General features: G+C 45.6%; 2 protein-coding genes across 2 annotated transcripts; both read right to left on the bottom strand.

Annotated features, from left to right (window-relative positions):
- Positions 1-323: 323 nt before the first annotated feature.
- LOC123166702 (glycine--tRNA ligase, chloroplastic/mitochondrial 2-like) lies at positions 324-2,795 on the bottom strand. Its single transcript, XM_044584498.1, has 8 exons — positions 2,553-2,795; positions 1,831-1,938; positions 1,459-1,548; positions 1,294-1,380; positions 1,047-1,121; positions 908-966; positions 667-760; positions 324-593 (listed from the first exon to the last, which is right to left on the bottom strand). Exons 1-8 carry the CDS (start codon positions 2,793-2,795, stop codon positions 339-341), a joined length of 1,011 nt encoding a protein of 336 aa, XP_044440433.1. The 3' UTR covers positions 324-338.
- Positions 2,796-8,232: 5,437 nt separating this feature from the next.
- Positions 8,233-24,997, bottom strand: LOC123170156 (disease resistance protein PIK5-NP-like). The gene is made up of 2 exons (XM_044587993.1): positions 24,052-24,997; positions 8,233-11,417 (listed from the first exon to the last, which is right to left on the bottom strand). The coding sequence occupies exons 1-2, from the start codon at positions 24,885-24,887 to the stop codon at positions 8,867-8,869; spliced, it is 3,387 nt and encodes a 1,128-aa protein (XP_044443928.1). The 5' UTR covers positions 24,888-24,997; the 3' UTR covers positions 8,233-8,866.
- Between the last annotated feature and the right edge of the window lie 83 nt (positions 24,998-25,080).

Here is a 25,080-nt window from a genome sequence, read left to right as displayed (position 1 = left end):
CCAGTCCATAGGAGATCCTTCTCAGTCCAAATGGATCGTTCGAAGAACTTGGCTGGCATCCAGCTCCAAACAAACCCACTAAGCTGTCCAATCTGTGTAAGTAAAAAGGTCATTATCAGAATCAAGGTGCTCCAGACTTTGTCAACATTTTGTGTATTTAATTTAGCTTCCGGTTAACAACGGCAATATGTGAGGGAAGTACCTATCAGCAACCGCAAGGACTATGCCAACATCTGTTTTTGGTAAAACATCGGCAGAGAACCTTGGAAGTGTTATCTCGAATAGTGCTTCTGCAATCTTTGACATGAAAATTTGCTCAGCCAAAGTTGAGGACCAGCTTAACTTTCCCTCTTAAGAGTTGGCAACAAATGTACCTCTCCCGGAAGACCATCCCTTAAAGCATAATGGCGTGCCATAATTCCAGCAAGTGAAGTAAATTCCATAACAATGGAAGTGGCAAGATCTGACATAGCCAATGCAGCTGCATCTTTGACAAGTGGGATCATCCCCTCGTTTATCCCGAGAACAAGGGTCAACTCCGCGACAACATTTTCAACACGCGCCATTTTGTCGAGCATTGTACCAAGTTTTTCCTATTCAATGTGGTGCAGATAAAATAAGAATAAGCAGAACACAAGAATCCAAGGAAAATTCAGCACAACTCACATGAAAGAGAATGCTCTTCAGCAGGCCTCGGAATTCAGACAAATTCTTTTGTGTATCCATCTTATAAAAGAACTTGGCATCCTCATACCTTGCCCTGTATTTGTATGCCAATTCAGAATGTATATTTGTCTAAAGTTCTCTTTGCAAACAAAAAAGGCAGAGGCCAAAACTTTGGCTCTAAAATGAATATTTGCACAGTAAAATAATGATTCAGAAAATCTTCATTGGGCCTTTGCATAACCTGAGTACAGCTTCATTGCCTTTACGGACCACTTCTTCACTAATAGAACCATTAGCAACCTAACAAAAAATGCTGAATTAGAACAAAGACTAATCACTAACCAATTGTAAAGTATATAGAAGTGCAGAAATCATCTCACGGTAATAAAATATGGTAGCAGATCGCCTGTAGACTTGGAGGTTACAGGAAAATACCTCTGGTGTTTCTGCATAACCTGCAGTTGTAATTTTCATTAGAAAACATGCATATTATGAGATAATTCCTTTCAGTTGAGTAATTCTTAAAGCACAAGACATGTCATTGGACTTATCATTTTGTGAATACATCATCAGAACCAACAAAATGTAGTGTAGTTTATAGGCATCGCCGTCCAAATCTGAGCATACCGTTGTTAACACATCTTTCGGAAGTTCTAGGAAGGAATCATCATATCGTCCAAGAATGGGCACAGGCGCCTCCACAAGATTGACAACCTGCATCGTGGTTTCAAATGTTTCAGGATAACTTCCAGTTTCAACCAAAAAAATATGCAAAAATATAAAAACATCTACCTCCTGCAGCAAGCTATCAGGTGCAATGAAATCCCCATCAACTCCTTTAGCCAATGTACTAGAGTCATCCAAGATTTTTGCTCTGCGCTCCTGCAATGGAGTGTTATATAAAAATTGAGGCACAATGAAACCTGGAATACTAATTAATTAAAAGTATTAATGGAATACTCCTTTAGCCAATTGCATGTTTTCCCTGTTTTCTGTAGGCTAAACAAGTTAGCCCCAGACAGCAATATTCTCAAGTGAAACAGATTGCGCGCAAAATTATAACATTATGCTATGAAACCTACCAAATGGGCATGTGTTAATGATCTACAAAAAGAACATGAGATCTTGGACTGCGTATGAAAACCTTATATTTGCTTATCTAACCTGCATATCAATCACGATCCCAGCTTTTTCCACAGTCTGCAAATATGATTCTGCAGTTTCCACCTGAACATTGGAGACAGCAAGCACAGCTGTTAGTCTGTCACACACCTAAGAGTGAAATCCCTCTACAGAAAATAAGATACTCCAAAGAGGACACAGTTGTTGGTTCATTGGACTAGCACTTTTTTTTTTCTCAACAAAGAGGGAGATTCTGTCAAGAACATTAACTGATTAGATTTTACTGTAATTAACATGGTTTTTGTCCGCAACAAGAGCCAGGGCAGATATTATTACCCTGAAAAGGGAAATGGAACTACAGCGTTTCAATATCGATCTTGGCAATACAGTGTGGGTAACTTGATATGGTACTTGACAGTTTACACCGCAATATTTATGTCAAAATAGAAGTCAGAAATGGTTTACTTATCTTCTTCTAAAAAAGCGTATCATGACGACATCTGTGACAGTTTTCGAGAACGTCATCAGAAATCCGTCATGAATTAACAGGTTTCTTGTAGTGATTACCGCGTCGAGCCTCTGCTGTCTCGGCCGAGTCTCAAGGGTCGCGAACCTACACCACTCAACCTCCACTTCAGAGTACCATCGGTCATCGCCGATCGACGACGAGTTTGACGTTTCCATCAGACCACTGGGCTCCAGTCCTAATTACATGTCCCTCGCTTTTGCCTGCAGAAATAGGCTTCGCTTCTCTGGATACTTACACCGTAGCCCCTCAATCCAGCTCTGAGTGAAGTCTTCCAGACTCTAGCTCCAGCTTCAACATGACTCCATGGTAGATGATCAGTCCACCCCCGCGCCACGTCGACTTCAAGCTTTGTGTGTATGCTGTCTTGAATCAAGCCCCCACAATAGTCTTGTGGCGACCGCACAAGCTTTGGGCCTGCACCAAATTTTTTCACTCCCAGAAGTCGGTCACCATCAGCATCACGCTCATATGTCCTCATCGCCAATACCACCACCGCCTTCTGTACCAACCGACTCACGTTGATCTGTCATACTGTCTAGTCCGACCCAGCCAAAGATTGTCTGGCTGTACGACACGCTCAAGGTTCTCAAATCGTCTTCTGTGAATTCCGAGTAAATAGCATAAAACTACTACTTTACAGGCCAGGGTTCCAAAAAACTATCGGTTTTTGATTTTCTCAGATAACTACCAAGTGGGTGGTTGACTGTTCAAAAAACCCCAAATGACCGTTGTTTAAAAATTAAACCTATTTATGACAGGTCGGGCCTGCACCTAAACGAAACGCCTATTTGACTGTTTGTTTGACCGTCAACTGACACGTGGGTCTCACATGTCCTTGTTTCTTCATCATAATCTAATAATTTTAAAAAGGCAATCAGGCCCCTGTAAATATTTTAGAAAAGCAATCAGGTCCTGCAAACAAATTAAAAAGGCAATCGGGTCCTTCCCATGGCTGTGCTCCAGATCGAGAGGAGTGGACGCCCGCAGCCGTGCTCGCCGGCCATCAGCTGTCGTGTGGAGCTCGCCGGCAAGCATCCATGGCGCCACCACGGAGCTCCCTTCCGTCACCCTTTGTCGTACAGCGTGCGCAGCCGCAGAGCTTCCTTCCAGCGCCGCCCCGAATCTTCGTTTTGTCGCTCGTCGTCGTGCAGTGCGGGCCACTGCGGAGCTCCTTCCATCGTGCATGCCGTCGTCGCCTCCTCTAGCCGGCGAGCCGCGTCCGTAACCGCCGTGAGCTCCCCGCCACGCGGCCTCTCTCCCTTCCCTCTTCCTCGCGCTGGCTCGAGGTGGGTGGAGCAGCTCGACCAGCTCGGTCCAATGGCCCCGACTGGAGGTGGTGGCGGCGTGGCCGGCCTCGGCGCGGAGGTGGGGCTCGACGTGCTCTATCCAGTGGCGCCGATTGGAGGTGGTGGCGGCATAGCCGGCCTCGGCACGGAGGCAGGGTCGAGCTGCTCTGGCTGGTGGTGGTGGCGGCATGGCCGGCCTCAGTGCGGAAGGAGGTGACAGACGTGGCTTTTGCGCGGTGGCATGGCCGGCATGTTGCCGGCGGCCATGGTCTCTGGTGTGCTTCGGCGTAGGGAGAGAGAGGAGAATAAGAGTGCTAGAGAGGAGAAGAAAATGGGGAGAGACACTGACATGTGGGCCCCACATGTTAGTTAACGGTCAAACACACGGTCAAACAGACAGATTGTTTAGGTGCGGGCCCGACATGTCATAAACAAGTTTAATTTTTAAACAACGGTCATTTGGGGTTTTTTGAAATAGCCGACCAATCATTTGGTAGTTATCTCAGAAAAATAAAAAATCGATAGTTTTTTGAAACCCTAGCCTGTAAAGTAGTAGTTTTATGCTATTTACTCGCGAATTTTCATCCATCACATGATAATTCCATCTTAGCTGACATGATTTCCCACAACGCCTTCAAGCATCCGTGTTGTGCCAACAAATTTTCATCCTTGTCTGCCATAACCCAAGGCTTCCAGTCACGTTGAACTTCTCCGCCTCAAATCTGGTACCCCTTGACGCCATGATTCTTTGTACAACTGACCTTGTGAAAAAATTAACCGGGCTCCACCGCAAGCCCCAAGTACACAAGAAAAACCTGATGAGGTACACCCCTATGTACTAATAGCAAAATCCAACCAAACTTGGTCTTTCACATGATGTGCTCCTGGCTCAATATTCGATGCTAGCGTTGGTTTGCCAAGTCTGTGCTTTCCAATGTATACATATCAATGGATTATTCTGCCGAATCGATCTGCTTTCGCGCCTCTCTCCGTGTCGAACCCGAGGACTCGGTCCTCTCTTTTTTTCCAAACAAATCCTCGCGATGTGTTGCATGCTCTAGCGACCAGCATCCATAGCCGCGTGAACCTTCGGTGTGTGCCAGCGTGCCCTTGCTGCTAGCTGCACGCGCTAGCCTGTAGGCCGCCGCAAGCACAAGCCTCCTGTTGGGCCCCGCGCCCAACGTGGCTGCTTCTGTCACCTCATACGCGCCTCGGATTCTGCTGCATCATCCTCATTGGTGCTCCTTCGATGATGCGTGAGTAGTTTACCTCAGACCTACGGGTCCATAGTTAGTAGCTAGATGACTTCTTTTTGATGTTCAATACAATGTTCTCCTCGGAGATCTATTCGATGTAAAAAAATTTTTGTGTGTTTATTGGGATCCGATGAATTGTGAGTTTATGATCTGATCTATATATACAAAATTATTATAGCCTCGTATTTCTTCTTCGATATTTTCGTTTTGTCTGGCCAACTTGATTGATTTATCTTGCCATGGAAAGAGGTGCTTTGTAATGGGTTCGATCTTGCGGTGCTCAATCTCAGTGACAGAAAGAGACATTACACGCATGTATCATTGCTACTAAGGATAGAAAGATGGGGTCTATTCCTACATGAATAGATCTTGTCTATATTATGTCATCGTTCTTATTGCATTACTCCGTTTCTTCATGAACTACACAAATCATGTAAGAAACAGAAAACAACCTGAATGTTCAGTGTGCACTTAGTGTACAAATATTTGGAAATAGAGTGCAAAAGGAATACGTGCTCAAGAGAGTTTCTGAATGAAGCACTAAAAAAAAGGTAGATTTGGGTCTACTTCTACAAGGGGAAGCATAATTAGATCTACTTACATAGGCTATACTTTACAGCTCAACTAAAGTCGGTTGTGTTCTCAGTTCACGAAAGTTTGCCTAAACCAAATCTGCAACCATATTTTGATTCCAAGTATATGCTCCGAGCTTCTCTGATTAGTTCCTTGACTTCCTTGACAACGTGTCCGAGATGAGACCGATCGTACATAGTGCCCTGCAACGCCTTGATTAGCTCACCATAGTCAGTTTGGAGGCTCCCAGGTTGAGCTGCGTACCGCAGAGGCATGGCGTCCTTCTCTGGTGGCAAGAAGCTCAGCTTCGACTGCATCAGGATATTTATGCCCTAAATCCGAATATTTGTAGTGCTAAAGAAACAAACCTATGGACCACTTATTCCTTTTGTGCCATGTTTCCAAATATTTGTGGAGTGTGGTTAAGTACTGTTGTCACACTCAAGAAGTAATCTCCAATTTGTTTTCCCACTAGTGTGTATTCTCCAAGATGTAGTCGATCCGGCGCTGTAGATCGAGTATCTAAATATCACAAAGTCTGGTGTGTATTCTCCTTGCTTTTTTTTTAGAAATGGAGGAGGACCCCCAGTCTCTGCATCTGGACGATGCATGCAGCCACTTTATTAATTATTCACACAAGACCTTACAAAGTCATACAACAATAAGACTAAAGCCACCGTGTATTCTCCTTGCTAACGGAAAGAGATTAATCAACCGCCATTAACGTGAGAAGGCAGCATCTCCTTCCGTGCTGTGGTCGGAAGGAGGAAGATTGTTGGGCCCTAGGTCGACGTGACGCTTGAAACCTCAAGCTACCGGCAAGTATTTAGAGTCCAGAAAGCAGAGCAAAAGCAGAGGAAGCCACATGCAAGTATTCAGGGTTCAGAAAGCAGAGCAAGATCACCTTTGAGAATCACATAGTGAGATCCCCTGCAAGTGTGGTTTTTCCGGTGTGTTCGTTTCTGATGTATTGGTCAGGTCTTTGAAAGATGCTGACAGGAAGATGATTCAGCAAGGAGTACAGGTCCTGATGCCCGAAGCTTCTTGGCTTGCTTCTTCGACTTCGCCCGTGCCTGAAGCTGGTGCATGATGAGTTCTCTTCTCCATCAAAATCCTGAAGACTGGAGTTTCTGGTGACATCCTTGCTGTGATGAGTTTCTCCTCTCCCAAAAATGCTGAAGACTGGAGCTTATGGTGGCATCTTCACGCGTCTTGGGATGATGCATGTTGCTGGATTATCTTCTTGCCGTATGTTAGTTCCCTGTTTTGTGTTTGTGCCCTGCGGATCAGGTCTTTTGTGCCTCATAACTTTAGATTGGGTGGTAACAGGTTTTCGCCCTGTAGCTTAGAGTGCCGATTTCGAGCTCTTAGCAGCAGGTTTCCTGTTAGTGCCCCCGACTCGCCTCGTCTCTCTGTCCCGTTAGTCTGTTTCTACTTCTTTTCTAGGTTTCTTGTTGGAAGAAAGACTCTGTATTTCCGTTAAGAAATTAATGGAAAGGAGCGAGGCCCGGTTGGAAAAAAGAAAGAACGCAGAGCAAAGCACAATCGCAGTCTGTATCTATATATGCATTAGTTCTCATTGCCTATCTTTCTCCACTACTTGTGAGTTCTGACTTCACAAAGCTCGCTGATAACCTGAGTCTTAGTAGAGGTCCTGACGAAGATGAAGTCCCTGGAGCTCAACAGAATTTGCAATCCAGGCCCTGGGCTCGAAAGACAGACAGAATGAATTAACAGCATCATCATCAAGGGATCTCCCGCAGGTATGAAGGCCGGGATGCCCGAGGGACAGTACACGGTCAACATTCCTGTTGTGGATTGTTCAGATCCTGAACACATACATTCAGAAACAGACACATTTGATTTGGCTTATCATACTTTCTGCCTGGGCATTCGCTGGAACTCTGAATTTTCTGCTAAAAGATTCCTTCTGCGCCTTTTTTGCTTGGTACATGCGGAGAACCATTAGAGTCTGCTAATGAGCTCTTTATTTTTACAGATTAGACAGCCTAGTGTGTCTGTTTGGAGCTGGATGTCAGCCAAGTTGTTCAAACGATCCATTTGGACTGAGAAGGATCCCTTATGGACTGGTAAGGGAAGATGAAACCGCACATACGTACCATTGCATGTAAACTATTCTCATAATATATTTTATATAGGCCCAAATATTGGTTGAGAACAAGAAGAACTTTGACGTCACGAAGGCATTGACCTTGGCGGCAGACCGTGCAGCTTATAATTATAGACAGTAACGTTATAAATGAGGTCAGTATATGTTTCAGATTCATCAGTATGAGGTATGTTGATGAATACGTGGTTTTTGACAACTGAGATCAATTTATTCGTAAGCAGTACAATTTGTAACGCGGTGCTTCAAAATGTTCAACGGTGCTTACTTAAATGAGAAATGAACAAGTAACACCGGCCAGCCATACAGATATACAGATACTGATGCAGGCTCCCTAAAAAGAGATACAAATACAGGTGCACGGCCGACAAATCAACTTGGAAGCTTGCATAAGTAATACTAGTAACTTGGACGGACAAAGAAGAAACTGCATGCGCGCGTGCGTGCAACGGGAGGAAAGCCCACCATAAGTAATACTAGTACCTTGGACGGAAAACCAGAGCATTTTCCTTACAGGGATAAATCTTATGCCCACCATTTTCCGGGATATAGGATTTTCAATCAAGGAAGGAAGCAAGCAAGCCTGAAGATAATCTTTGCTTGAGGATTTGTCAGCTGTAAATAATCTTTGATTTCGATTACAAACAAACAAAGAAAGAAACAAATGGCCACATTTATTTATTTATTATTACAACATAATAATAACAACAGGAGAAGAGTTCTGGTAACAACTAATATAAGTGCGTAATACTAAAACCTAGTACTAGATGGAGTAGCAAAGCGTTGGCTCCCTTGTTGGATTATTATTATTAAGTTACATGACCCCTTCAAAGTGTTGCACTGAAAAGAAGTAACAAGTAACACCGGCCTGCCATACAAACACAGATATAGATACACAGATATACGGGTGCTCGGCCACAAACCAGACGGAGGAGGAGGGTTGTTCCTTAGTGTGGTCAAATCTTGACGACGCCCAGCATTTCCTGGGCCGAGGATACAAGAAAGATTTTCAAGCAAGGAAGCAAGCAAGCAAGCCTGAAGAAGAATATATATATACATATACATATACATATATATATATATATATATATATATATATATATATATATATGGTTGAAGATGATTGGGATGATGAAATAGCCAATTAATCAACCTGCAAATGAAGACGACGGTCGGTACAAGCAAGTGTATAAGTGCTCCGTCTGTTGTTGGTCGAGACAGGCGGATTGATCACGAGTGCACGGACGGATTAATTACCTGACTCGCTCGATGGGTCGTGTACAGTACATTTGATTTGCCGGCCTCGTCAAGGAAGAAACCCAATCACGCTGCCGGCTGCTGCTTCCAGGATCTCCTCCTCTTCCTTGTTGATCTCGCCCGTCCCTGCACTGCTGCTGGAAGCCTCCGGTGTGCTCTTCTTCTCCTCACGCTTCATCGCATTCTCAGCGCCACTCCCACTGCTGGACACATCCCGTGCCAAGCTCTCCTTCACTGGGAAATACTCAAGTCCGCGGCCAGAGACACCAAAGATGATGCCGTTGGGATGCTCCTGGGCTTCTTTCCTCACGACGTCAATGATGGCGCTCATGCACGGGCTGCTCTCTGCTGCTCCTCCATACCATTCCTCATTGCATCTGAAGGAGACAACCTCGAGGCGCCGGAGGTGCTTGATACCCATAGCCAGAGGGTCTTTATTTGCAGGTGGAGGTGGGCCACCGTAGAACTGGAAATCGAAGCAGAGACTTAACAGCCCCGGCATCGCTCCTACCTGGAAGGTGATAACTGGTGGAACGCGGCAGTCAACAAAGAGTTTGTTGAGCCTTGGGAACCCTTCACTGCTAATGGCTATGAGCTTTCTTGGGACAATTTCCAGCCTTAGCGTGAGCCACTGCAGGCTAGGCATCTCCCGTAGAATCTTGAGATCCTGCTCCTCCAGTTTGCACATCCTGATATCCAAGGAGCCAAGGTCGTTGAAGTGATCCTTGATCCACCATGGAATTCCCATGTGTTTTGTGCCAACGACTAGGCCCCCGGTATCAGCTCTGACCCTATTAACCAGTCGGACGGACAAGATCTCCCTGGCTAACACACAAGACACAAGATCACTCTTGTTCCAGGCTCGGCGGACGCACTCGGGCACTCCCTCCAATTTCGAAAGTTGGCTAGCTTCCCAGGGCATGGCACCCATGGTCGCACCTAATCTCAAAATCTCCAGCTTCTTCAGCCCTCCGATTTCCCTTGGTATCTTCGCCACCCGTGTACCTTTCAAGAGCAGCCGCTTCAAATTATGCAGTTTCCACATCTCACGAGGCAGCTGTGTGAGCCCCAAGTTGTTACTCAGGTCCAAGGTCTCCAAGTGTCGCAGGTTCCCAATTTCACTGGGTAGCCTTTTGATGCTTGCCCAGCCCACCTCCAGTGCTTTCAAATGCTGCAACTTCCCGGTCTCCGCAGGGAGCTCTACCAGCTTGGTGCCATGCAGGTTCAGATTCTCCAAATTCTGGAGCTTCCCGATCTCACGTGGCAGCTCCCTGAGCCTGTCGTTATAGCTCAGGTCCAGAGTCTCTAATTGTTGCAGACCCCCCATATCCTTGGGCAGCTCTGCCAGCTTATCGTTGCGACTCACGGCCAGAGTCTTCAACTGTTGTAGGTCCCCAATCTCACAGGGTAACTCTGTGATCCATGTAAATCTTACCTGTAATGTCTCCAGATGCTGCAGCCTTCCTATTTCCGGTGGTATCTCACTGATTCCTGTCCCTTCTAGGCCAAATAGGTGCCTCACACGGAGCAGCCCACATATATGCTTCACATGCTGATTTCCAAGGGCCTCAAATCCAAAATCCCCAAAAGGATTCCAATGAGACTTTTGGAATTCAAGATGATGATGATAATATTGAAGATCCAACACCCGCACACGTTCCAACTTCTCAAAAGGGACATATCTCTTAGCACCTTCAAAAACAACAAGAGATCGAATCTGGGACCAATCCAGTTCCAACAAGGGATCCACCACCTCCACCGCACCGTCATCAACTAGATAATCATCGATACATAGCCGATGGATTCGGCATGCATATGCCAATGTGATGTCAGAACTGCAAGTAATGAAATTATCTTCACGGGATTTCCATCTAAGGAAATTTCGCATCATCGGATTCATTTGGTAGACCCCTTCAGGGGCCCGCAACATGAACCCCCTGTTGGCAAGCTCTTTGAGGTAATCTTTTGCTACATCCTCTTTATAAGTAAATCCTTCAGCTACCCATCGCATGACTAAATCGTTCATGTGAAAAGGGTAATTCTCAGGGTATACACTGCAGTACAACAAGCAGGTCTTCAACATATGGTGAGGAAGATCATAGTAGCCAAGCTCCAAGCTCTCTACCAACGGTTCGAACCCTGGAGTGTTCTGAATTCCACTTTGCTTAACTTGCTTCTCAATCATATCTTGCACATCATGTACCTTTACACGTACCCCTAGTTGTTCTTGTTGCTGTCGGACCATTGCCATTGCTGAAAACATGCAAAGTAGTGCTAACGGGACACCACCACACATGCGCACAATAGGATGGTCACAGTCAAAACCTTCTCCAACCATGTCAGGCTTCATCCGAGCAGCCACATCTTCCTCATCAGTTGTGTAGAGGAATCTATCATGCCCGTACAACCATTTTCCATTTGAAAAATCCCATCTAGGATTCATTTTGATGTACAACTTGTTATTATCCAAATCATCTCCTGGTATAGGATCAATACGACTTGTCATGACAATTCTACTGCCCAGAGTATTTTCTGGAAAAGACTTGCTGATGATCTCCCATTCTCCACGATGCCATATGTCATCAATTATTACTAGGTACCTATACAAGTTGATTACACAAGAATAAGATAGTTAGTAGACTGCATGAGGCTCGGATGTAAATTCATTCTTGAAATGTACATGTACTAACTCATATTCTACAGCGTGTATATATAGACGTACAGGGCCAATCAATTGACTGCACGCATGTGAACTCTGCACACGTTAACTCACCCTCAGCAGTCACACGTTACATGCCAGGGCCCTTTCTTTGTACTCCCTCTGATCCAAAATAAGTGTCGCGATTTTAGTTCAAATTTGAACTAAAACCACGACACTTTTGTTGGATTGGAGCGACTAGTTGTTAGTTGAGGCTTGACCAAGACTAACGTACACCGTATGTGCCATGCTACGGAAGGGTCATCTATTTAAAGGCAATTGCAATTGCACGGTTGTGTTGTTTCAAATATACTATTCACGATTAACATTGGCATCTGTTCTCACTTTCTATCTTGCGGTCCAACCATTATATGTCCCTTGTACTCTTGCTTCCTCTCGCACACGATCAGCACACATTTACTTGCTATTCTCGAACAAAAAAAAAGCATGAAATTTTGACATGACTATCTAATACTGAGAATGATTCTAGTCCAATGCCTCTGTGTCGTCCGGTTGGGTGACTCGGAAGGCGATCCCGAGCCGGTTTAATTTCCTTCGCTCTCTCCCCAATATTAATCCGCTCACCGATGCCGGCGACAACAACAATGGCGTTAATGGCAACTGTGCCAATGCCGGTCAAAGCCCGTGCGGGACGACGGTGACAACGGGATTCTAAGCGCAGGCTCGGTGACGGAGCAAGGCGCAACAGCGGCCGTGTAGTGTGTACCTTGCAAATGTTGGCAACCATGTCTGCCTTTTGGGAGCGCAGCAGCAGCTGGACAATAGGCGGCCACCCGGGTCTTGCATGGGGCTCCCCTTCCGATCCGGCACCTCGCTAGCAACGATCGTCTAATATCCTGTGGCGGATGTTAGCTGAGGCTTTAAAGAATTGGGGAGCGAGGCTTCCTCTGGTGGCCGGCGGCTCGGGCCGTCAAGAATGACGAGTGTAGCGGTGAACTGTGGCACACCGTGCTGATGTTGGCAGCCATGTCTGCCTTCTCGCACTACAGGTAAAACATTGTACACCGAGTATATTGACGTATGCCGAGTGTAAATTATCGGGGGTACAGCATACAGGCTGTGTGCCGAGTATTAAAAATGAATAAACTTGGCAACCACCATATGCTTGGCCTTGAAGCTCTGGAACTTCGTGGGGGATGTTCTGATTTGTAGAAGGAGGTGTCACTTAAAGTTGAGTATTGACCTTCCCTCACGACACCAACTTTGCGTTGGCATGGTAGGCCCCCATGCAAAAGCGGGGGCTGGTTGCGACACTTTCTCAGGTGATATCGCCCGCTCCCTCTCTAGCGTGCCCCATGTCAGATAGACATAGCATTTCTTCGGAAGGGGCCACCCCATGTGAGTTTTATTTGTTGTTTGTGTTTGGGTAGATCATAGGACCAAGAAAACCGAAAGAGAGGCCTTGCCAAGGCCGCCGGCTTGCTGTTTGCTACCTTTTAAATTCAGAGAAATTCACAAGAGGCTAGAAATTCATGGGACCTGGCAGAGCCTTTGTGGAAATGGGTGTGATAAAAATTCGAGAGCGTTCCACAGAAGCCTTCACGAAGGCTATGCGGAAATGCGACCAACTCCTAGGAAGGATGTATCTATCGAGAGGGACGTGTCCGGTTTGTGAAGGAAGTGCGGGGCCCATTCCTCTGTTGGCCTACAAACTTTTCAACAGTTAACAGAGGCCATTCCAAGGCACATGCAAGGCCTTCGTCTTTTTCGAAGCCAGACTGCCATATTTGGGACATTTATTACATTGGTATGGTTTAGTGCCGGAAATTTGAGATCAGACCTGCGTAAACTTGCTGTCATTGAAAGAAATGGGCAAAAAATCCCAATATTTGGTCTTTGGTCCACGACTATAGGTCTTGTGAAGCCAAAGCGGGGAGGGCTCGACACCGAGGGCCAAGGCCAGGCCGCTAGTGTGCGGTTGACTACCGTTTAAATCCATGGAAATTCATGAGTGGGAGAAATTCCCCGGACCTGGCACATCGTCATATACAGCCCCTGGAGGGTGGGTAAAAATTCGAGAACGTTTTGGAGAAGCCTTGATGACGGCTATGTTGAAACAAGACCATCTCCCAAGAAGGATCTAACTATCGAGAGGGAACACGTTTGGTTTGTGAAGAGAGTGGCGCATGTTCCTCAGTTGGCCTCGAAACTTTTTCTGGAGTCAACAGCGGCCATTCCGGGGCATATGTTGATTCATCACCCTTTTCAGGATCCACCTACCATATTCGGGGCATTTATTGCATTTCTAGGGTTTTAATGCCGGAAATTGAAGATCTGACCTACGGCCACATGAAATCATAACCAGAGATGGGTTGAAAGTCTGTGCAAAGTGAGGGGAGGGCCCGACACCGGGGGCTAGCTCTAGGCCGCTGACATGTGGTTTGCTGTCGTTTAAATCCACGGAAATTTATGGGTACTTGGGGTTTGTAAGGGAGTGTGGCAAAATAAGTGAGGACAAGAGGGGAAAGAAAGAAACTAAAAGAAAAATCACAAATGAAACTGAAAAGAAAAAAATATACTTTGTGCATTACCCAAGGTAATAATAAAAATTAATGCATTGTGTAAGTTGAGTGGATTGAACCAACAGGCACAGGCCTGCTGGCGCTACTGACGATGAGTGTGCCTCCTGGCTCGTGGCGCGTGGGCATCGCCGCTGAGCTCTCCATTTTGGTTTATGTCTGGGTTTTTCATGAGGACCTTCTCCAGGATGACGGCATGAGGGAGGTCGTCGTCTTTGAGCTCCTTGGTTGAGGAGTGGTCACTCTGCCTCTCCTCAGGCTCCGAGCAATTGCCATCTCATATGTAATCTTTGGCCGCATGGTCGTCCAACAACGGGTGATGGTGTCCCGGCTAGGGGGTCTCTCACCATCTCATCTCCCAGCCTCGTGGGCCGGGCCAAGGATCCCCATGGCGGCCTATGATGTAAGAAAAGACTCCTGAAGACTTGTCACATACACCAAGATGCTAGATTCGTCTAAAATTTGTTCTCTTCGTACGTGGATGATTAGGATGTTGTAACCTTAGACCTCAGGGATATCTATATAAATCGAGGGGTCGTGCTCCTACAGGATAGACAAGAATCTCAAGGTAGATCATCTGTACTTTGTACTCCAATCCAAAGCAATAAATACAAACTAAATGTTAGGTGCTATCTCTTCGGAGATCCCGAACCTTGGTAAACCTCGTGTGCTTGTTACTATAGCGTCTAAAGGCCGTGTTTGGGACTCTCTACCTGAGATTTTCCGAATTTAGCTCCATAATTTGTAGCCCATACACACCCTCCTAAGCAGTCACCGCGATACGATGTGGATCAAGATCATCGAGCAGATCAGTGTCGGCACAACCTTCGTGCCAGGATAGATCTTCATCTTCGATAGCATCACCCTCTTCATCCACTCGACCGGCCACCTAGGCTAGGTCGAAACCTTCGCTCCATCCCGAATCTTTAGATTCGACAACATGCAGTACACCGAAGATTCCCGCGGTGAGTTGGTCTTCACAAGCTAGGTATCAAACCAGATCGAGGATCAGCATGAGACGCTTCCCCCAACCCCGATGTTGAGTCTGGCTCGGGACGAGTGTGAGAGACCCTTATTGTACCAGGCCTTGAGTCCAGACCGATGACGCCTTCCATGGCCCAGATGTCAAATCAGTCCAAAGAACGAAAACCAAAATCCATGTCAGATCAGATATTGGAGAAGTTTCCTCTGGTCCTGATGTTAGATCGGGCCTAAGAAGAGTGCGAGAAGTATCTCTTGAACGACATATTAGATCAGGTTCAGAGGTTCACAATCCGGGAATCACCAGGGAAGGTTGAATTTTTTTACCCGCCGACACCCATCTTGTTGCCAATGTTGAGGACCTAACAGAAGTGTAACGCTCCGGATTCGATGCGCCACGTGTCTTCCGTTTATTCGTCGTCATTGCCATGTCTTTTGCTTGCGTGTTGCATTTTGCCATATCATCATGTGCATTTCATCTGCATGTTTTTCAAAACTTGCATCCGTTCGGGTCCTCCCGGTTCTCTCCATTGTCCGTTCTGAGCCCAAACCACACCCGCACGCGCCCGCGGCACCTCCGAAATATTATTTTATAAGTGGCATAAAAAGGTTCTCGGATGGGTTGAAACTTGGCGTGTGGTCTTATTATAGTGTAGACAGACCGCCTGTCAAATTTCGTCGCATTCGGAGTCCGTTTGATAGCCCAACCGTTATATATACAGCCGCAATATAGTCGGTTTAAACGTCGGACGTTTTCGGTCTCCGAAAACCGTTGCTGGGCTGCACTTCCCCTCTCTTCTCTCAGTCCATGGCCTTTTATACAACCCACCTTCCAGCTCTCAGCCCACCTAGCACAACCCTATCGCCGGAGCCGTCCGATCGAGATCGAACGGCCCCGAATCAGCCTCAAAAACTTAATCCTAGCCCCTCCTTCCTATTTATAGACCCCGTCATTGCCATTTTGGGAACCCTCTAGACCTATCCCTAGCCCCTGCCTCGTTTTCCGCGCCAGACCAACCACCAGCCACCTTCCAGCCGCCGCCCCCTCCTTGGATCCGCCGCCGGCCACCTCTCCCCGCCACTTGGCGCCGTCCGAGTGCCTGCGCCGCCTCCCAGTGCCGCTCCTGCCCAACCCGCGCTCGCCACCTGTTCCCCCGCCTCCCCGCGCCGTCAGGCCCGTGCCAGGCCCGCCCGAGCGCCCCGCTCCCTCCACCGCCGCCCGGCTCCCGTCGCCTCTGCTCAACCCCGCCGCCGACCCTCGCCGGGTCGCCGGACCTTTCCGCCTCGCCGTCGACCCCCGCAGGCCAGATCCCCGCCGCCTGCGCCCGAGGCGCCCGCCTCCCTCCGCGCCGCCTGGGAGCACGGCCCCGCTCCCAGCCGCTGGAACCCTAGCGCGCGCGAGCCCGCGCCTCCGCGCGGCTTTTTCCCCGCGCGACCCCGTCGCCGTCCGGGTGCCCGGCGCCGCCACCTCGCCTCGTCGGCGACCTGCGCCGCACCTCATCCCCGCCGCCTCGTCAACCGCACCACCATCGGCGTTGACCTCGACGCCGGATCTGCACCACGTCGTCCCGCTGGACGCCATTGTCCCTCCATCCAAACGTCGCCCCGCGCGTCCCGTGAACCCCTCCGTCCTGTTTTCCTCGGGGTGAGAAAACTGCCAAGTCTTGAAAATCTTGCATTCTAGTGCTACGTTTGACCTGCTGTAACTCGATGTGTACTGCTCCGTTGTGTGCGTGTAATATGTCAAAATGTTCATCATGAGATGCTCTTAATTTTGTTCTATTGTGCCATGCTTGTTTGAGTCCATCTGGATGCACTAATCATTGTTGCAAGAGTGCTATATGATGTTAACTGCTGTCTGTTTACAGACCTTGGTGATTTGTCTTTTTCATTGCATTTTGTGTGTGCATCCTATGAGCATGAGCTCTACATGTGTTTTGAACTACATCATGCCATATTTACATAGGTGCTTGCCTTGTATTTTTGTGATATTTGTGGTGACTAGCACAAGCATGCAAAGTAGCCTCCATGATGTTGCTGATTTCTGTGACCTAGTTATTTCTGCTAAGTCTGTAGCTGTAACATTGTGATGCCATGTAAACCTGCTGCCATCATGAGTTCTATGCATAATCTGGAGATGTTCATTAAAGCTGTTTTGTTATACATGTTATGGTGTATCCATCCATGCCCTTGTTTGCATTTATAGCCTGCTGTAGCTTGTTGCAAACTTGCTCTCAAATTGCTAAATAATATTGCTGTCAGCCTGTTAACATTAAGTTCAGTTTTGCCATGTGTTTTTCTAGTGATCCATGCATCCTATGAACTTGCTATTTTCATGCTTAGCTTCATAAATATGCCATCTTACTGTTGGTTGACCTCACATGCTCTGTGGTGAGTGGTTCAAGCTCACCAACATACCTACTTATCGCGTTTTCTGCCATGTACTGTTATTTTCACTAAGCCTGTATCTGTCATATCATTTGCCATGTTTGCATGGGTGCCATCGTATCTTCTGTGACCTTTTGGCTCGTGATCAGTAAGGGACTTTTGTTCTATGCAATTAGTAGAGTCATTACATGCCTTTTTTTGCTACAATATGTTTCTGTAGCATGTTGTTTGATAGCTCCAAACTTTGCAACCTGATGTTATTTCTGCCATGTCCAGTGATTTCTGCTAAGTCTGTGAAACTGTTATTATTTGCAATCTTGCCATGTCCTTTTGAGCATGTTCTAGTGGTTTTTGGAAATAGCTCAGTGTTCATTATTTGTCATTCTTTACCTATAAATCATGTCCATGCCTTTTGTTTTCATGTTGAGGTGCTGTAGCATATTTTCATGATGCTTGCAAGATGCCTAGCTGCTGTTTTGGACAGGTTGTTGCTATATCTTGTTTGGAGTGTATGTGTTGCACCGTTGCTCCGTTTTGAGCATGCTTTATATGTAACTTGCTTAGAATTGCATGTAGTTTCACATTACCTTGTTGCATCCTTGTTTTGAGAGTGTTTGCTTGATGTTTGAATGCATTTTGCATCAATGTCATGCTTAACTTGTTTTGCTCATATCTTCTAGGTTGTAGCTCCGAATCTAATGAACTTTATATGTAACTTGACTAGAATTTCGTGTAGATCATCTTGGTGCATCTTAACTTGCTGTTTAATAACTTGAACATAAGGTTTATTCAGATCTGGACCAATTTCGAAATTTGCATATGAGGACTTACCGGAATTGTTATATATTAGTTCCGGCCTCATTTAAACTTGCTTTGATGGGTTGCTCTTGTATGCATCATCTCTTGCCATGAGTAGCTTCATGTAGCCTTGTCATGAATCATACTTGATTGAGCATCATGCCTTGTTCACGTGTGGTGTGTTTACCATGTTGTGCTCCTTCTCGATAGTTCCCGTTTCGTTGCGATCGTGAGGATTCGTTCGTCTACGCTTGGTTCGTCTTCGTGGCTTCATCTTCTTCTTGGACTCGTTCTTCTTCCTAGTGGGATTTCAGGCAAGATGACCGTCACCTTGGATCTCATTACTATAATTGCTATGCTAGATTCTTCGTTCTATCGCTATGCTGCGCTACCTACCACTTGCTTATCAAGCCTCCCAGATTGCCATGAACCTCTAACCTTTGTCACCCTTCCTAGCAAACCGTTGTTTGGCTATGTTACCGCTTTTCGCAGCCCCTCTTATAGCGTTGCTAGTTGCAGGTGAAGATGAAGTTTGTTTCATGTTGAGACATGGATTTTGTTGGGATATCATAATATCTCTTATTTAATTAATGCATCTATATACTTGGCAAAGGGTGGAAGGCTCGGCCGTATGCCTGGTGTTTTGTTCCACTCTTGCCGCCCTAGTTTCCGTCATACCGGTGTTATGTTCCTTGATTTTGCGTCCCTTACGCGGTTCGGTGATTTATGGGACACCCTTGACAGTTCGCTTTGAATAAAACTCTTCCAGCAAGGCCCAACCTTGGTTTTGCATTGGTCCTGGCGGCGGAGCCCTTCGGCCGGCGGCGTTCCGGTGCGGATCTGGACGGCGGCGGTGCGGTGGCGTTGCCCCTTGGCGGCGGTGACGGCCCATGGCGGCGGCGGTCCGCGGCGCCCGGCTGGCCTAGATCTAGGCCCTACGGGCCCGATCTGGGTCGGGGCGGGCCTGCTGGGGGGCTGCGGTGGGTTGTTCTCCGGTGGTTCTGGCGAGCTCCTCGTGACAGGGACGGTGGCTGCTGTGCCGCGACTGCTGCAGGATGGCGGCGGAGCTTCACGGGCCCGTTCAAGGCTCGGCCGGACATTTGATCTGGTGTGCCTCTACTGCTATGCCCGGTCTGCTATCGCCTAAGCCGGTGGAGGTTGTTCCCTCCCTCGTGGCTGCGGTGCTGCCGGTCCTTGTCCTTGTCTACGGGTGTCTCGTTTGGGATCCGGCTGGCCTCGCTTCGTTGGCCGTGGTGAGACGACGGCGGTGTCCTCGTGACTGTGTTGGCGCATGTTGGTGGGCGGCGGGTGCGGTGGAGCCGAAGGCTGGTCCTGGGTGGTGGGCACGAGGGGTCGGGAGAAATCCATCTCGGGTCTTGCCGGCACCGACGCGGTGACGCTTGCGGGCGCCGCCATCCTTCTTGAAGGGCGTCGGCTGACCCTCTCCTCCCACTACCCTCCGTGTACCGGGAGAAATCCTAGGATTCGTCCGGGCAGCAGCATCGTCATCGTCGCATCCCTCCGTGAAGGTGGTGCTTGGTACACGGCAACTCGGTGGCTTTGGAGCGTGGTGGTTATCTTCGGTGGGCGCAGCGGTCGCGGGGTGCCGTAGCTTTCGTTGATCCGGCATTGTTGGCATTTTTTCTCTTATTTTCTCTTGTATTTTCTTTTGGGCGTGCTTGTGTTGTTAGCCCCAGCGTTGATCGGAATGTTGTATCGGGTGGTTGCTATATCTATATAGCGGGCCGAAAGCCTATTTCTTCAACGAGGCATGAAAAAAAATGCTTAGATTACTCTCTCTTCTTCTCAATTACTTAGTCGATGTCTCATGTTTTGAGATTAGATTAACTTGTGCCTTTAGAAGTAGAACCGAAGTACAAGATTTGATCTGTATAAACTACAACAAAAAATACTAACCGTGAGACATGGTTTTGCATTGGTTATCCGTTCCTGTAGTTGAATGATTTAGTTGCATCCAAATTGCTTTCAGAATTTGCTTTATGAAAACTTCTGATTGGAATTGGATTTATTCATAGCTCGCGGCAATTTTCTTTGCTTGATTAGGATATATAGTTTATTGTGTCTCAGCATGATCTTCTTATAAGTTTACACACTGAAGGCGAACTCTCGCCCCCCCCCCCCCTCCCCCACCCACTATGTTAAAATCCTGGCTCCGTCCCTGTTTGGAAACCCAGTTTCTGTGTCAAAAGCTATGCTGGAAAATAATTTTTTATGTCAAGTTATCAATTGTGTGAGGGCCGATTTTCTGAATCACTTATTTTTACAGGGATCTTGAAAACTATAATTCAAGATCAAAGCACCCCAGGTCAGGTTACATACTTTGTTTTATGTGATGTGACTGTTGGTTATTCTGCTGTTGCTCACAACTTTCTGAATCATTTATTTTTATAGGGATCTTTGCAAAAGCTAGAAGTCCAATGCGACTTCCTGATTCAGGTATTATGCAAGTATCTGGGAACTAGTATTTGTCTTGTAGAAAAATTGGAGAAAGCTATGAATATTCCATGTTTAGCTGCTACTAGAAAAATGGGTTCTGTCCATACATCTTTTGGGTCTCTGATTATTGTGGTGTAAAATGCAGATATCTAGGTGGTTCTTGTGTAGCTTCGTGTGTTCATGAATGGATAAACACGATAGACAAATATCACTTATATGCTGGCTGTTGTCATCCTACTAGTTAAACACAGGGATGCGATGATGATGTCCTCGACATGGGGATGCGATGATGATGTCCTCGACATGGGGATGCGACGGTGATGACATTGACACGGGGCTGCGGTGGTGACGCTGCCGCCGCCGACATCAACACGGGACTATGACGATGATGATGATGACATCAACACGAGGCTATGGCGGCGGCGGTGACGGCCACATTGTTGAACTGATATATATATATATATATATATATATATATATATATATATATATATATATATATATATATATATATATATATATATATATGTATGTATGTATGGATGAATGTATGAATTGTATAACTGATTTGAATATATGGATGAATGTATAATTTTTTGGATGCATGGGGCAATTGTATAACTGATTTTTTTTTAATCTATAAATACTTAGTGGTGGCCTTGGTGGTTTTTGCTCATGCTAGTAGTGAATAGTGGTGGCGTGGGTAAATGTCCACGTCATAGCTATCTCAAATAGTGGTGACGTGGGTGAACAGTGTCACACCATTAGTATGTAAAATACCGATGGCATGACGGCCTGAATGCCATCAGTATTTTGTTAGCAATGGCGCCATATTGGTGGCGTCGACCTTCCACGCCAAGAATGTGGATTTTAAAATGCCAGCACTAGCGTTTTCTACACTAGTGCAATGTTGCACATTGTATATATGTAACTTGTGTGGACCAATATGTGTGTGTGTGTGTGTGTGTGTGTGTGTGTGTGTGTGTGTGTGTGTGTGTGTGTGTGTGTGTGTGTGTGTGTGTGTGTGTGTGTGCCCCCGCGCTTGTTGCATTAATTACATCATGCAAACTCATGCTTGTGCTAATGAACATATGTGGCTGTGTTGAATTGCAGGGTTGTCTCAGTAGGCAGACAAGAAATTTAGCACTAATATATTTTATTCCATTCATCACTCAATTAGCACTAATACATAGTTCAAAACATACATATAAAAAGATGGTAGGAATAATATTCAGTTTGAGAAATATGATGCTATTTCAGTGAAGACCTTTCGGTTGAGTGTATTAGACTATTCCTAAGGACATTTTATTGTGACAACAGAGTACCAATGGTATACTTAAACGATATGTCTGCAATGCAAAAAGCATTGACAGACATATTAAATATCTAGCTTTCTCTCTCCCATTCCCCATCTCTGTTGTGTATTCTTTCACCAATAATGTTATAAAGAATTGTGCACCAGTAATAAATTCATTATGGCTTGTACCTAAACATTGTGTTCTCTACTTCTACTCGTATTGTCAATGGTTGTATCGCAGTTGCATTTCCTTTTACTACAATATTATTCCTCATCATGCTTATGCTCATCTTAATCTATTTACCCATGTCACTTGTGATCCTAAGTTCAGTTTACAATATAAATGTTACTATTGATATTTATATAGAATATATTTTAAATTTGACTATCTATGGTTAACATATATATGGAGTTTTAAAATTATCATTCCAAATTTAATGTATAAAATATAGCTGTATACATTCTTTATCAACCTAATAAGAGTCATATAAACGTTCTCAATGTTTAATTAGTATTCTATTGATGAAATAAAAACAAAAGATTGTGTGAAAATATGATGGGCATAATAAAATATAATTAGTACTCTATCTCTACTTTTAGTGTACTTTCGGGAGGGTGGTGGGTATTTGCACGGCTAAATGCGTGACGTATTTGGTATAGCCACATTTTCATGTGCTTATACATTATCTTGTAGGTAGAATACACCAAGCTAGCAGAAGTTATTTTTAAGAAGGTCAAAATAAAATATCTAGTTATGTTGAGGGGTTGTTCTTCTTCCAATTCATGTTCATGTTCTGCTGTAATTTGCATCGAATGCATACAGACCATCATAATCCAATAAAGTATTATTTTATTTGCTTTAGAACTCTAAATTTAGCGCAATATATATGTAGAAAAAGACTCTACGTGCCCATGCATTTCCGTCTTCATCGAGTCCTTCTCCTGAAGGATATCGATTGCGTACTATCTGTCCTGCTTTCTCCTTCTAAATTGGGATTATTTTTCTTCCAATGCTTATGTATACTGAATCTGAAGCCTTTTCTTTGCAGCTTCATCTAAGCCGTTATTTTCCTGTTGTTTTAATAATATAATAGAAATAACGATTTTAAATTATTTTATCAAATTAACTTGAATATTCTAACTTTTTTGTAAATGTATTCGTCGATATTAAAAATTGAGTTTTGAAATCTATACTAAATATAAGTGGATGAAAATGAGATTTGGTTATCTGATTAATCTCAAACAGAAAATGTGTGAAAAAGTTAAACTAGTTACTGCCGCATTGTATTTACTTTTTGTCTATTAGTATTAGGTCTGATTGAGTCTAGAGTTCGGATCTTTGCATCAGATTGATAACTACCTGGAGTGAAAATTTGAAGGAAATAGGAAAAGGTGTGACAGCTCCCGGGTGCCTAGGCACCCTCCATGAACAGTAAAATAAAAAAATAGGAAAAAAATCAAAAAATCTGAAACTTTGCAATGCTAAAATATCATGTAGATGGTCAAAAAAATATGAACAGTTAATGAACTTTGCAGTGCAAGTTTTCAATCAAAGATGGTCAAACTTTGTAGGTTCTTGCAAGTTTTCATGCCAAAACATCATGTAGAGGATGGTGTACAAACGAGTTTCAGATTTCAGTGCTAAAAGTGCTCAAAACTTCAAGCACTAAAATCTTTTTTGTGTGTAGAACTCCTCGAATGGTTTTTTGTTATGAAAACTTGCAAGCACCTACAAAGTTTGATCATCTTTGATGTTGCAAAGTTTCAGTTTTTACTGCTCATAGAGGGTGCCTAGGCACCCGGGACCTGAAAATCCACTCTCTTATGAACTTTGAACAAAGTCTAATAAAAAATATATGGATTTGGGCAAAAAGAAGTTGAATTCTATATGAAGCCGGCCTCGAAACAATACAAATTTGAGAATAAAATAAATTCTGTTCCATCTATATGCAAAAACTTGACCGAATTAGTTTCTCAAATCACCTTTTCTTAATCTAAATTTGAAATCCTGGCTCTCATAGTGCACATTTCAAAAAACATTAACTAAATCAAAGTTTTTTTATAAATTTGCGCACCTTTTGTCCTCTAGGAAATTCGATATGGTGTGGATGATATCTTCCTCTGTCCTTGCTTCGGCACCAGCAAGTGGTTCAGCTCCTACTTGTCGGAGAATACTCGTGAGAACCTCCTTCATGTTGGGAGTTGGAGTGAGAGACACAAAAGCCCGGGACTGGAACTTATTTCCAATCTCCTCGTAAACAAGGCTGGCAAGGGTTGTTTTCCCCACACCGGCCATTCCAACAATGGATGCCATTTTGAGTTGCGGCTGCACCGTTGTGGTCTCTTCATCTCCTACCAGGTATCTGATGAGATCATTCCTCCATGTGTCCAGACCGACGAGCTTTGATGCATCCTTCCGGACAAATGGAGCTCGAGGAGGAGGCGGTTTGCTGGAGGCGCTGGAATTGGCGTTTCTTCTTGAAAATAAGCTGGAGATGGGTTCAGCACACTTGTTCTTCTCCCACTTCCACTTGCCGCGGCACCGGGCTGACACATCATCTACTCTTGTCCTGAAATCTTGGAAGGGGCTTGCTTGCATCTTGATCTGTATCTTCATGTGCTTGTTTCTACGACTGGGCTCCACGGTGAGGATGAAGTCGTCGATGGCATCGTGCATATCATCGGTGAGATCCAGCGCTTCCTTCTTCAACTCCTTGGATTGCGCATCAAGAGTCTCCTTCCCCCATATCGCCCAAAGGATAGAGTGCACAGACTTGAGCTTGGATTTGATGAACTTGACGTCCTTGCGAGTCCGGCGCCGAAGCTTGTACTGGCTGCCCAGCAGAGCACCCAACTTGGCTACGACGGGGCCCAAGGCCCCTGTGGCTGCGGTCACGGGAGCTCCCTCCATGGCTCAGCTAGGCAGTATGCCCTGGAGCTGAAGGAGCTGGCCTAGCTACGGCTCCTTCCTGGCCTTCTGTGTGTGTATAAGATCGGGAGCCGGCGCTGGTCCGGCGGCCGCCCTTGCAAGAACTGTGTCTTGAAAGCGGGAGGGTATATATAGTGCCACGTGCTATCTTAAACATTTAGGATTTAGCACCAAA

This window comes from Triticum aestivum, chromosome 7D (assembly GCF_018294505.1).
Source record: "Triticum aestivum cultivar Chinese Spring chromosome 7D, IWGSC CS RefSeq v2.1, whole genome shotgun sequence".
NCBI classification, from domain to species: domain Eukaryota; kingdom Viridiplantae; phylum Streptophyta; class Magnoliopsida; order Poales; family Poaceae; genus Triticum; species Triticum aestivum.
Note: the sequence above shows the minus strand (reverse complement) of the source record. Positions and strands in the feature narration are given on the sequence as shown.